Source organism: Asparagus officinalis, chromosome 9 (assembly GCF_001876935.1).
Source record: "Asparagus officinalis chromosome 9, Aspof.V1, whole genome shotgun sequence".
Lineage (NCBI taxonomy): Eukaryota > Viridiplantae > Streptophyta > Magnoliopsida > Asparagales > Asparagaceae > Asparagus > Asparagus officinalis.
In genome coordinates, this window is record NC_033802.1 from 67,604,123 (window position 1) to 67,616,746 (window position 12,624).

General features: G+C 36.3%; 2 protein-coding genes across 3 annotated transcripts in view; one reads left to right on the forward strand and one right to left on the reverse strand.

The window, feature by feature from the left end:
- Positions 278-5,213, reverse strand: LOC109824377. 2 transcript variants are annotated; one of them, XM_020390963.1, is made up of 6 exons: positions 5,129-5,213; positions 4,539-4,639; positions 4,058-4,135; positions 3,816-3,887; positions 2,049-2,143; positions 278-1,545 (listed from the first exon to the last, which is right to left on the reverse strand). In XM_020390963.1, the coding sequence occupies exons 1-6, from the start codon at positions 5,150-5,152 to the stop codon at positions 962-964; spliced, it is 954 nt and encodes a 317-aa protein (XP_020246552.1). In that variant the 5' UTR covers positions 5,153-5,213; the 3' UTR covers positions 278-961. The 2 variants fall into 2 exon arrangements, with proteins under 2 accessions (XP_020246552.1, XP_020246553.1); XM_020390964.1 differs by lacking the exon at positions 3,816-3,887.
- LOC109823595 (exosome complex component RRP43) overlaps positions 6,979-12,624 on the forward strand; it is an 8,843-nt gene continuing 3,197 nt past the window's right edge. The window contains exons 1-3 of the mRNA XM_020389874.1: positions 6,979-6,986; positions 10,533-10,852; positions 10,937-11,042. Coding sequence (XP_020245463.1) covers positions 6,979-6,986; positions 10,533-10,852; positions 10,937-11,042 — 434 coding nt within the window. The remainder of the gene's footprint in view (positions 6,987-10,532; positions 10,853-10,936; positions 11,043-12,624) is intronic.

Sequence of the window (12,624 nt, forward strand, 5' to 3'; positions counted from 1 at the left end):
TGAGAATTATTGTACTCGTTAAAATCAAGGTAAATGCAGATAGATTTTGTTCCTTGGGTTACTAAAGTCAAGTGCATCAAAGATAACCACACGCAGCTGAAATAAAATGTTGCGTTGCAAATTGCGATGCTCCTCATCACACAAGAAAAATAAATGAGAAGCCTAAAAATATAGAGAAGACGGCTAACGCATCAAGTAGAATCATAATTAACTCGCAAAGATTTCAAGTCAAAAATCCCAACTGCCCACGTTCAAATCGCGGTCATTGTAGCAACCGTAGCTCAACCATCGGTCCTGACTCCGATCAAATATATATAGGACTAAAATATGCATTTATATACGTACAGAGGGATCTGAAGATGCTACGAGAAAAAAGAAAAAGGACAAAGAAAAACACTGCTTTAAGCTCAAAAGGTTAATACTCTGTGGCCTGAAGATTTCCTTATTCACCGGCAGGATTCTGCAGCAAAACATCATGCGAAAAAGCACCACAGAAAGCAAACAAATAATAAAGGGGTTGCAACTTATTTCCAAAGTTCCGATTAGAGATGGCAGAATCGATACTTTCGACGCCAGTCATCTCCACAGCCTCGTTTTTAATTTCTCAAACAGCAGCTAGCTTCTTCAAGTTTTTCTGCTCCAGTCGGTGCGGAAGAAGTCGAGTAAAGTGTCAAATAAGTTGCTCGATTCGTTTCGTCCACGACAGCAATGTAAACCCTCTTGAAGTACTTACCCTTGATACTATCTGCAGTTCTTACAAATATCAAGGTCAACTTATCTCCCCAGTGCACTCCTCAGTTCGTGAGCATCTTCTTGCTGGTTTGGGCAATATGCACGATTCTGGGACATGGCAAATTTTCGAATTCGCTACACCTCTCCTTATGCAATCTTTAATATAGCATTTTCCGATCAAACATCAGATGGTAAAAGTTATCTTCCATGATTCACTGTAAGACGAGCTCTAAATGTTCTGCCCACAAGCGCTATTCCCCTGGTTAGACTTCAGAGAGGAACTCTGATTTCCTCTACCAGATGTCAGGCCCAAAGCATGAGCAAATATCCTTTTGGCAGCACCTTTCTGCTGTCTTTCCAAGTTCTCGGCGGTAACTACTTTTCCATTGTTCCCTTTTGGTATGGGATTGTCTAAAGATGACTTTAAATCATCAGCTCTTGTATCCCCCTTTTTCAAGACAAAACCGTTGGATGACCTACTGCTCTTGTCTGCATGCCTATCATACGTTTTATTTCTATGCCGATGCAATTTTGTAGTCGTTTCTTCATAATGTTCTGAACTTGAAGATACATGCTCTTCACTCTCTTTCTTAGTTTCAGGTGCTTCAGTACTAGCATTAGAACTAATCTTTGTCCCGAGCGCATGTGCAATCATTCGTCGAGCAACAACAGGAATGTTTCGGGACTTCGGAGCGGTTACTTCCTTCTGATCACTCTCGTGTAGAGAGAAGATTCGTGCACGAGCAGCCATATAAGCTGCTTCTCTTTCCTCGAGTGATGTTGATGGAGGAAAAGTTTCATTCTTCTTCAGCTCTGAAAAAGATAAAATAAATAAATAAAGATGAAAAAAGAACTTATGCACTTAAAGTATATTATTAAGGCGATCACCAGGATCTTTTAATGAAAGATAACATTATCCCCTACAGGGTAAGCTATATCACAATCTATATGCTGATCAAGCTGTTCACCTGATCAGACTACTACACTAGTGCTCATGGGATACAAGAAAGTGTCATAACCTAATGAACAAATAGTAAAAGTTCAAGCCTATTAACGTACTACTGAGAAAAATTGACGTCACTTCCATTCTATTAGTTTTTATCATTTTTTGTTGCGTAAGTCCAGTTAATGTCATATATATATCGAAACAGAATTTGCTACATCTTGGTTGACTATGATATCAGATTGTTTCATTCTTCCTGTTAAGTGTTAATTATTATAAAGAGTTTTCAGCTGATATGAGCCTAGGTGTACACAAAAGTAACGCATGAAATGAGGGGAACATTTGCCTCATAAAAATTAGATCAAAAAGGTACCTGGTGCTTCTTTCCTTCTCAAGATATGGGGTGATGGGGTGGGAAATTGATACTCATCATGTTGCCATAAAATGTCGCTGACAAGGATCGAAGGTCTGCAATTAGAAAAATATAATAATAAGCAGGGAAGAAAGTAAGAATTTATTAGGATAAGTTAACATTTCAATTTTCCACTGAATGAAAGTGCAAATTTCTGAAGTAGATATGTAAATGAAGTATATAGCCTGCATGCCATAACCAAGCTTTTTATAAATCTAATTATGCAAAAGAGAAACTATGAGACAACTTGACCAAAACTATAAAAGGCAGGAGTACGCCAAGTCAACAATCATGTGTCATCATAACGTGAAGAAACTTAGGTAAGTAAAGAACAATTTTCGCAAGCACATTATACATGCACGCGCACACACATGAACGACAAGTCACATCTGATGGGTAGGCCTTGCCATGACTCATTTCTTCACAGCCCATTCAGCAAAATGGGATGTCAGCTCATACAAAATAACCACTACATATTTATTACACACAGAGTGAGAGAAGGAAAAAGTGACTACTCTCCTCTTATGGGGAGAGAAAAACTTATCGCTTCAATAACTCGTGGAACTGTCTTAAACAGGTAAATATTTAAGATCAAATAAAAAATAAATATAGGAAGGTCAAAGTCGGAATTTTTGTAAAACAGCATTAACTGTAGAGTTGGTATTGCATGTGATTTTACGTAAAATTGTCATTATACTCTTTTTCTTTCTCTTCTTCCTTATCTAACTCATCTTTCACAGACCAAAACCCTACACAGCTTGATGGAAGATAACAATACGTCAAAGGAAAATGAATATTTTCCTGATCCGCACATAAAAGTGTAAACTAGTTTAGAATGTATATACTATATAGAAAGAAATGGACAACGTAAGCACGGAGGAAAGAAGAACTAGAAAGTAAAGGATTTCCCATATCATGTCACCTCATGCTGTCATATCATCTATGCATGTATCCATGTTCATCCTAAAGGTTGAGTTGCAAAATCTTTTGAAGGAGTCCTGTCCTTTCCTTCCACATACAAATTTGTAAGCCACTATCGTAAAACAGTTTTCATGAAAAAAAATTCAGGAAAAACTATTGGACGTGACCTTTCATGTTCGGAAACTGATTCAGTTTACATATACAAATAATTCAGATAAACTGAAGAAATCTCGAAAGAGAAAAGGAACGAACTTTTGATAGAAGTAGAAGCAATAGAGTTGAAGAATAAAAGAAAACTTAAGCACAGCAAAATGAGAGATAACTCTTGTTAATCTATGATAACAGAAAATATTATCTAGTGCATCATGATGTGCAGATAGTGCAGAACTGAAGTGTGAACCATTTGTGAAAAGACGAATGCAAGAATTGACATGTCTTAAAAGTATCAAAACAATAGTAAGTTTTAAAAAAAAAAATTAACTGATGAACCTGTTCCCTTTAAGGATATAATGAATCGAATGAGATAATTTGAAGTAGATGATCAATAATCAGAGAATAAGACAGATTTGGCAACATACATTGCTTTATCTCGACCTAGATAAGCAGAACTGAAGTGTGTACAGTTTGTGAAAAGACTAAATGATGACATGTCTTAAAAGGTATCAAAATAAATACTAAATAGAAAGTAACAAGCATATACATTAAGTGATGCACCTGTTCTTCCTTAACTATATCAATGAACTGAACGAGCAATGTGAAATGGATGAAATGATAATCAGAGAATAAGACAGTAATTTGTCGACATACATTGTTGTATCTGCACACCGCTCCAGAACTAAATGGCGATCATCCCCTTCACCAACAGACTCATGAGCAAATCTAGGATTTTTTTACAAATTGCAAGTAGAAGAAACATAATAAGTATGCAAAGCGGAAGCATTACTAGAAATAATCTGGAGGCAATGCCCATAAATTTTCCAACTAGTGGCTGCTTACATCCGCAATAAAAGAAATAAACTCAAACAGAAAACATAAGCAATGGTACATACCCGTAAATATCTGCAAGTCGATGCAACAGCATACGGTGGTACGGGATCATTGGTTGAAGCTCCAAAAATCCTTCTTGGCTGGACGCAGACATTGGTAATGAGGTTCAGAATGATAGCAATAAGGACGACGATCAGAAATATGCACGTTACAGTGCATTTTAAAATAGCTAATGTCTATATCACTGAAACTTGGCTCACTGTCAGCAACTTTCCAGTTGTCAAGTTGACGTGTATCTCATGTTTAGGCAGCAAAGACCAAAAGAAGTAAAGGAACAAACAAGGTATTAGTTAATTACTAAAAGCAAAAGCAACAACCCGAATGCCATAAGAGAGATGATTTTTTGTCGATATCAGAAATAATACCGAAACAAACAAATTAACATACCAAACGAACGCAACAAAGGCAAACAACTAACATCTTGAGGAAAGAGCAGTGATGGCGTAAAAATTAAACGAGTAAAATCCACGAGCCCGTAAATACCTCGCATCATCTTGAAGGAAATTAACCAAGGCTTCCTCTACGGAAAGAACAAGATGCTTGCAAGATAGATTGTCCTTGATAAGGGAAGCCAACTCCTCCACCTACAAGTTTAAAATAGAAGCTTGACTAGCAATTTACATAAAAACAGCTACCCGAAATAGACGCAATGGTTTCTCGGCCGCCTTTTTTGTAAGATAAAATCAATTTAGCAGCTAAGATACTTATTATATATGAAAAAGGTAATTGGCTTCGATTTTACAACATTTGATGGTAAAGTAGGACGAAATTACAATGATTGCTTAACTGCAAAAGGAATTGTGAGGGAGCACTTTTACTTGCAAGCATACATGCAGACTCTATTTTTGCGGATTTTGCGAAATCCTCGCAAGGTTAGAATCGGGATTTAGTTACTTATGCTCTGAAGAGCGCCAGCATCACCCCAATTATTCGCAAAAAAAAAAATCTGAGATTATTTTTCCGCTAAATCCCAGAAAAATAACTTCTTTCCCAATACAAAAGTACAAAGAAGCTAAATTTAACCAATGTACAGAGAACCATAGAGCTCTAAATTGAGAAGGGGGTAGGATTACCATGGCGAATTGAGTCATTGACATGATCCTCGGCGACTGGAGATTTTTGGGGGCCAGTTAGCGTTTAGCACGCGAGCCCTAAAAAAAAGAGGAGGATGTCAAGAAAACTATTTTCAATAGCGGGGTGTTTTTGGTATTGACTCTCTTGGCCCGGTTCAGTTGGGGCCTTTCGATCTCAATCGGATAATCTCATGCTCGATTCAGTAGGGAGAAGAGCGATTGATTTCTTTTCTTTTCCTGGTACATGTTTTAAGATTTTAAAATTTTTATTAAATATTAAAACTTTCGTGTTAATAAATAAAAATTATATAATAAGATTATTTAAAAAAAAAAATGTATGAATTAATTATTATTGTGTAGTTATTATAATTAAATATTTTTCTTATAATAATTGTTTAGTATTGACTCTCTTGGCCCGGTTCGGTTGGGGCCTTACGATCTCAATCGGATAATCTCATGCTCGATTCAGTAGGGAGAAGAGCGATTGATTTCTTTTCTTTTCCCGTTACATGTTTTTAAGATTTGAATTTTTTTTAAATATTAAAACTATGTGCTAATAAATAAAATTATATAATAAGATTACATATAAAGACATGTATGAATTAGTTATTATTGTGTAGTTATTATAATTGAATATTTTTCTTATAATAATCGCTTAGTGTTAACGTTTTTTCAAATAAGTCACCAGATCTAAAATTATTATTAAATAAAACTACTAACTCTATAAGTTCTCTCAAATTTGCCCCTCCAACTTGAAAGTTATTAATTTAACTCTAAATTAACTAAGTTGTATTATTCTTGCTAATTTTTTCTTAATGTTCTCTAGATAATTAAACTTGATACCAGCAACATATTGCAATAGTTGCTCCTTTTTATAATTATTGAATAGGGTAAATTACACTAAACCCTTATAAACTTTTCAGCCCATATGAACTTTTAAAATTACACTAAACCCCTAATGACTTTTTTTTAAAGAAGACCTCCAATAACTTTCCGAATTTTACAGATAACCCTTATAAATTGGAACCATAAAATGGCATAAAATGCATTTTGAAAGTTATCGGGGTTTAGTGTAATTTATCTAAAAGATAATTGTGGCTTTCTACAAAAGTCATTAGGGGTTTAGCGTGGTTTTGAAAGTTCATAGGATCTATTTACAGCAAAATGTTGAAAGATCATGGGGTTTTACTGTAATTTACCTTATTTAAAATAATTATTTTGTCTATGTATTATAAAATATTTATGTAGTTTAATTTTTTAATTATGCTCTTGAATAATTTAGTACTATAAATATTTTATAATTTTTATTATACTATCATTAACAATTAATAATAGTATTATTAATATTAAATAAATTTTCTGTGAAAAGTTTAGTTTTTAATCATTACCAAATACATAATATTCAGTGTCATGTAATAATTTTTGAGAAAATACTCTATAAATAATATTAAATTATTTATTTAATAACATAATACTAAATAAATAGTGTAATTCATAATTTATGTGATGTTATTAATACGTGATTCAAAATTTATTTTATTTATTTTATTTATTTTGTTTATTTTATTACTTATTAAATTATAATATAATTCTTAATAATATTTATTAACATATTATTCTATTTATACTATTATTTTGATTATATTATTATAATTCATAAATAATAATTATAATAATTTAATTGATTTCTACTAATAATTGTGTATACTTATTTGATAAATTATTTATTTTATTATTTTTAAATAATTAATTGTTATAATATTATTGATAATTATAATTATTTAAGAAGGTGAGGAGGTGCATAATTAATAAGTAGTTATATTTATTTAACGAATGAATAATTAGTGATAATGGCATAGTAAGAATATATCAAAATTTAATAGGGCAAAAAAAAATTAAAGTTTTAGCACCCCAATCCTCTTTTTATAGTAGCATAGATTATTTTTTAGGGGTTTTTTTTAACATATTAATCCCTTACATCTTCAATAATTGCATAGTAGCCCCTCAAATCTCGAAGTTTGCTATCTAACACAAGTTAGATTTGAGGAGAATATTTCGTCGAATCTAACGGTTGGAGGCTGCTTTACCCTCTATTATATTATGTAACTCATTTTAAATGGGTTTAAACCTAATATCCTCTTAAAAATCCCCAAATCCATATGAGTTCTTCTTCTCCAATGGTTAGAAAAGAATCATAACCTAAAGTTGTGCTTTACGACGGTTTAAACTATTAGAGAGGGGTAATTTGGTAATTACGGATGTTGGACTAAGAGTTAACCCAATATTAGTTAGGTTTTTTAACTCGTAAGTTGATAGATTGACCATTTTGCAAGATCAAATAAGATTTAAGGGATAAATATGTAATTTTTAAGAATTGAAGGGCTAATATGTAATTATTGACAGATTAACCCTTACCCTTAGGGACAATTAATCAGATTAACCCCTAATTAGTGATCGCTAACTACATGGGACTAGTAGCCCCATTTTTTTAAAGTCTCAATTTTCCGAAATCAACCACTTTTTGACCAACCATGGTGATGGGTAAAAAAGCAGTCGATTTTGCTAATTAAATAAAAATGTTTGATTTTGCTAATAAAATTTTAAATTGATCTTTTTTAAAAATTTCTTTTAAGTTTAAAGGTTAGCCCTCTAAACTTCATCCACTGTCCTATCTTTCTCCAAAACAGTACTCACTAAAATCCATTAACTTTTACTAGGTATGTCACTTACATCGCCTATTAACGCTTTAATGCCCACTAAATTTCTCAATTCTCTCTTTTTTAAGGAATCAAAAGATTCAACTACATTGCATCGATAAGAAGTTGATTATAGATATGGTCTGGGCCAATCCTAGAACAACAAATATGGTGTACATTTATATTTACAAGCAGTGTGAGCTAATTTGTGAGCGTAGATATTGCTCGATCTATAGATGTGGGTTACGAAAAGATTGAGCAAAACATTCAAAGAGTGCCCAACAGTCCCCAGGAGTATTTGAGATGAAGGAAAGATAAGCTATAGCACCATGAAGTATAAACGCAAAGTCTAAACAGTTAGACACTATGATGATAATGTTGGGAATTTCAGTCTCCTCGCCTACTGCGATCTGCGCAACTTGGAAGCCAACCACAATCAAGAATAAAGAAAACGATCACAATCAAGAAGAAAAACACCGAGATTTACGTGGTTCGGTCGACTAACTTCGACCTACGTCCACGGGCAACAATACGAGAAATCTACTATGTATCAGGGAGAACTACGAGAGGAACCACTCAACTTTAGTCTCTCAATCTCTCAACCTCACATACATAATCAACTCTCATATTCTCTCCAAAGTCATCTCCTTACAATCTTTTGCACGGACAAAAACCTCGAAACCATCTCCCAATGATGTAGTCTTTTGCACGGACAAAAACTATGAAACCTTTGCCTCTCGCACAATACTCTTGAATCAGGCTACGCCCTCTGCTAACCCTAAATTACAAGAATATTGACTCTCTCTCATCTCATTGGTTTTTCCTCCAACAATAGAAGAATATATATAGGGAAACCAAAACCCAATATCTAGCCTAACTTTCTAATTAAAATAGGACTCAAACTCCTAATCATCATGAGACCCAGTCTCCTAATCATGATAGATTTCTAACCCTATCTAATTTTCATAAAGTTATACAAAGAATCAAAGATACAATCTCAACATATAATTGACCATACATTGTTGAGGGCAACTCAAAGTTCAGTGATGAGTGCAAACGCTTCTATAGCACACGTGAGATAGATGGAGGACCAAAAAGTTTTGTGAGATAGCAGCTTTAGACATTAGCTATTTTAAGAATGCAATTTTGAGTCATCCACGCATCGTCTGGACCAGAAAACTTATATATTTAGAAAAGTAAATCCCTTTTTTTATTTTAGTGTTCTCCGTGTCTGCTCGACATTCATGTTCTCTTGCCTTGATAAGTCACAGAAAAATGCACACACTCGTAAAATCAAAGGAAATAACCTTGCACTTGGAAAAATCTACATCAATTCACACTCAAAGAACTATAAAAAGCTTAGAAATTATCTGTTTTCTTGGCAATTCGACTACAGCAGAATCGTTTAGAAAAGTCAAGTGATATTTATAAAGTTAGGGCGTGTTTACCAAACACCCTAAAACTGGCCAGGACTGATCCTGACTAAGTTCTAAACTAATTCGGCTTTCTTTTAGGGAGTGTTTGACAACTTTATAAAATTGGACCAATACTGAACCTGACCCAATTTTGTGTTGTTTCTTGTTTGTCAAAATTCTGGGCTAAATCTGACCCCATTTTCGTGCCCAAATAGTGTCACTAAACTAGTTTTGTTTTGGACCAGGGGGGTGAATGGTCTGGTCCAAAACAAAACTAGTTTAGCACAAAACTGGGCTATGACTGGTCTTGGTCCAATTTTGCTCCGTTTGTCAAACCGACCATTAGTCTAGAGGAGAGGTGGACCAAAACAAAATCAGTTTTAGGGGTCAATTTAGGCCTTAAAAGAACTGGGTCAATGATGGCCATGTTTTACCCAAACGCAATTCTTCTCAAAATGGAGCTAGGACCGAACCTAGCCCCGTTCACAAGAATTTGCCAAAACATGCCCTTAGAGCAAGGGCAGCAAGCTCTGAGGAGAGCTCTCAAGGCTGACGTGGCCGTGGAAAACGGCAGCCCCCCCTCCAGCAAGCTCCTAACCCCTCCCAAGCCCCTCTCCTTAGGCCGACGTGGCGGTGGAGAGCTTCGGAGCTCCCAAGCGCTCCACAAATTTGTGGAGCGCTTGGGAGCTCCCAAGTGGGGAAAATTTTACAAAAATCCCCCTCAAACATCAGGTTCGGCGATGATGGCGTTTCCGTTGAGATGCTGGCGTTCGCGAAGATGGGTCGGAGAAGATTTGGGGTTGGGGTCGAACGAAGAAGGAAGATGATTTGGGGGTGGGGTTGGATCTGTCGCTGGGTTGAGGCTGAAGATTTTTTTTTAGTGATTTGGGGATTTGGCGTTGTTGAGAGGAAATGTACCGTTGGAAAATGTACCGTTGTGAAAAAGTTTTGGTGAAAATGCACCGTTGTGAAAAAATCATCCTAACTAGGAGGGTTTTTTTTTATATTGTTGGAGCTCCTAACTAGGAGCTTGTTGGAGCTCCATAAAAGAAGGAGGGCCTCCCAAGACTTAATTTTTTAATTTTTTATTCTAAAATGCTTGAGAGCTCTTGAGAGCTTGCTAACTAGGACTCCCAACTGGGAGCGCACTTGCTCTTAGACGGGGTTATCTGCATTTGAGACAAACTTTGGCGGGGTTTTGTGAAATTTACCCTCATTAGTTGCTCTATTTGCAAATGGGTCGGACCCGTTATTTCCGACAAAACCCGTTAATCTTCCATCCTAAAACCCTAGTTCCCTCAATCGCTCTTCTCCAAAAACCTTCGCACTGAATAGAGCGCGGGAGAAATGGCGAGCAGCGATCTGGCCCGCAGAAATGGAGGTGGAGGCGTACCGCCGCCTCTTCCCTCTTCCATACTACGAGCGCCACCTCGCCGAGTCCGTTCGCCCGACGCCCGCCTCTCGCCCGATCCCGGACACCACCGTCGCCGTCGCGCCGTCGCCTCCGCCGACGGGTCCTCCCTCGTCAAAGGTCGGAGACACGACGATGCTAGCCGCCATCAAGCTCGAGGTCATGACACCTGGCGCTGAATCCCCCGACCAAGGATCCCTAGGTTTCATTAAGAAAATATTCTTTTTTTTCCTTTTTTTAGGGTTTAAGAAGAAGGAATTGATTGTGATTTGTCTTATTTGGTTAGGGATTGAGTTTCATATGCCGCCGATTTGTTCCCCTCTAGTGAGGCCGGGGAGGCCGGCGGAGGTGGCGCCTGTGATTTCTAAGCAGATCTCGGATGTTGTCATGAGGTTTGCTATTTTGACGGTTCTCTGCTTTTATTATATTTGAGCAAAATGCTGTGGAGTTGTTTAAGCATGGTAATCTTTAGTTTCCATTAGTAGGAAGCTTAGAACTTTGTTAAAATTTTCGTCACAACAGGATACTTTCTATATGTTACTCGTTAGTTAAGGTATATTTGCTAGGATTATCTTGAATCTGCTTACTATTTTGAAAGTTTGTAGAAGTTAGATATATTGGGACTTATTACTTTTTGGAACTATTGCTAATTAGTTTATCGAACGGACTAGGTTGAAGAGTAAATTGTTCTGGGTATGTTTCATGTTGTTGATGCTAAATGTAGCCTGTCATGCTTGTCATTTGTAACTGACTGGATATAGCCCAGTCATGCTGATTTTATTTAGAGTTTTATGATCTGTTATATTAGTTCATAATCAAAAAGTTTCTCCACAAAATTTAAACTATTTTACCTCAAGCTTTATTTGAAGCCTCCCAGTGCGTTATCACATCCACCCACCCACACACACAAGCCTTCCAATGTATTACCAACACCACGCCCACCCACATGGGCCACATCCACCTATGCATCCAACTACTCACACCCACCCACACGCGCGCGCTCACCTGCTTGCGCACCACAGACAGGCACACACATATCTAGACAGACACAAATACATGTACGTACTCTTTACATAGTACATACATATGTACATAGACACGGATGTGTGCGGGAAAAAATGGGTATGAGGTGATAGCTCATCTTGCGAAGTGAGCTACCAAGAGGTGCACAAATGTTAAGGTCCATTATGCTAGTCACATTGGAGCAGGTAGATCTTACCATTCCTATCTTTGGGTAGCTCTTTTTGCTAAATGAGGTGGCAACTTATATGTGTGTGTGTGTGGGTGGGTGTGGGTGTGTGTGTGTGTGTGTGTGTGTGTGTGTGTGTGTGTGTGTGTGTGTGTTTGTGTGTGTGTGTGTGTGAGGCATCAGTGAGTCACATTGGAGCAGGTAGATCTTACCATTCCTATCCTTGGGTAGCTCTTTTTACTAAATGAGATGGAAACTTATATATATGTGTGTGTTTGTGTGTGCGTGTGTGTGTGTGGGCGCGCGCGCGTCTGCGTGTATGTATGCATGTGAATTAATATAATAACATGCAAGTTGTTAAAATTTATAAGTTTCCAACTTTTACTTGGATTTAATTAACCTAACTTGACAGCTACTTAATTGCCGTATTGACTGAGCAAAATTCAGGTTTGCCACCATTCACCCCCTCAAATTAAGCTTTTCTTGTTGATCTTTTTCGGCATATTTAGAATTGGTAATACAATTGAATCATCTTCTTCTTTGTAATCAGCTAGTATTTTATCTAGAAGCATTCCAACCATTCCCGTCTGCATGATTAAAACCTTATGCAAATCTTGTCCTTAATCCTTATCCCGTCAATGCTAATCTGGTGCAAATAAAAGCTGTTATATTTGTCATATTGTTCTCATTGTTGCACTTCTCCATTGTAGCTTAAACATAGCTTTGAAATTTAATACTTAATAGATTATCCTCTTAACCATATGTTATATATTAAATTTACTTCT

Bases quoted from the DNA above. Each gene is read 5' to 3' on its own strand.
- LOC109824377 (XM_020390963.1), bottom strand. From the start codon at position 5,152: ATGTCAATGACTCAATTCGCCATG. The intron at 4,640-5,128 runs GTAATCCTACCC...TTAAACTTGTAG, and splicing joins CAATGACTCAATTCGCCATG to GTGGAGGAGTTGGCTTCCCT. The intron at 1,546-2,048 runs GTACCTTTTTGA...TATCTTTTTCAG, and splicing joins GAGAAGGAAAGAAGCACCAG to AGCTGAAGAAGAATGAAACT.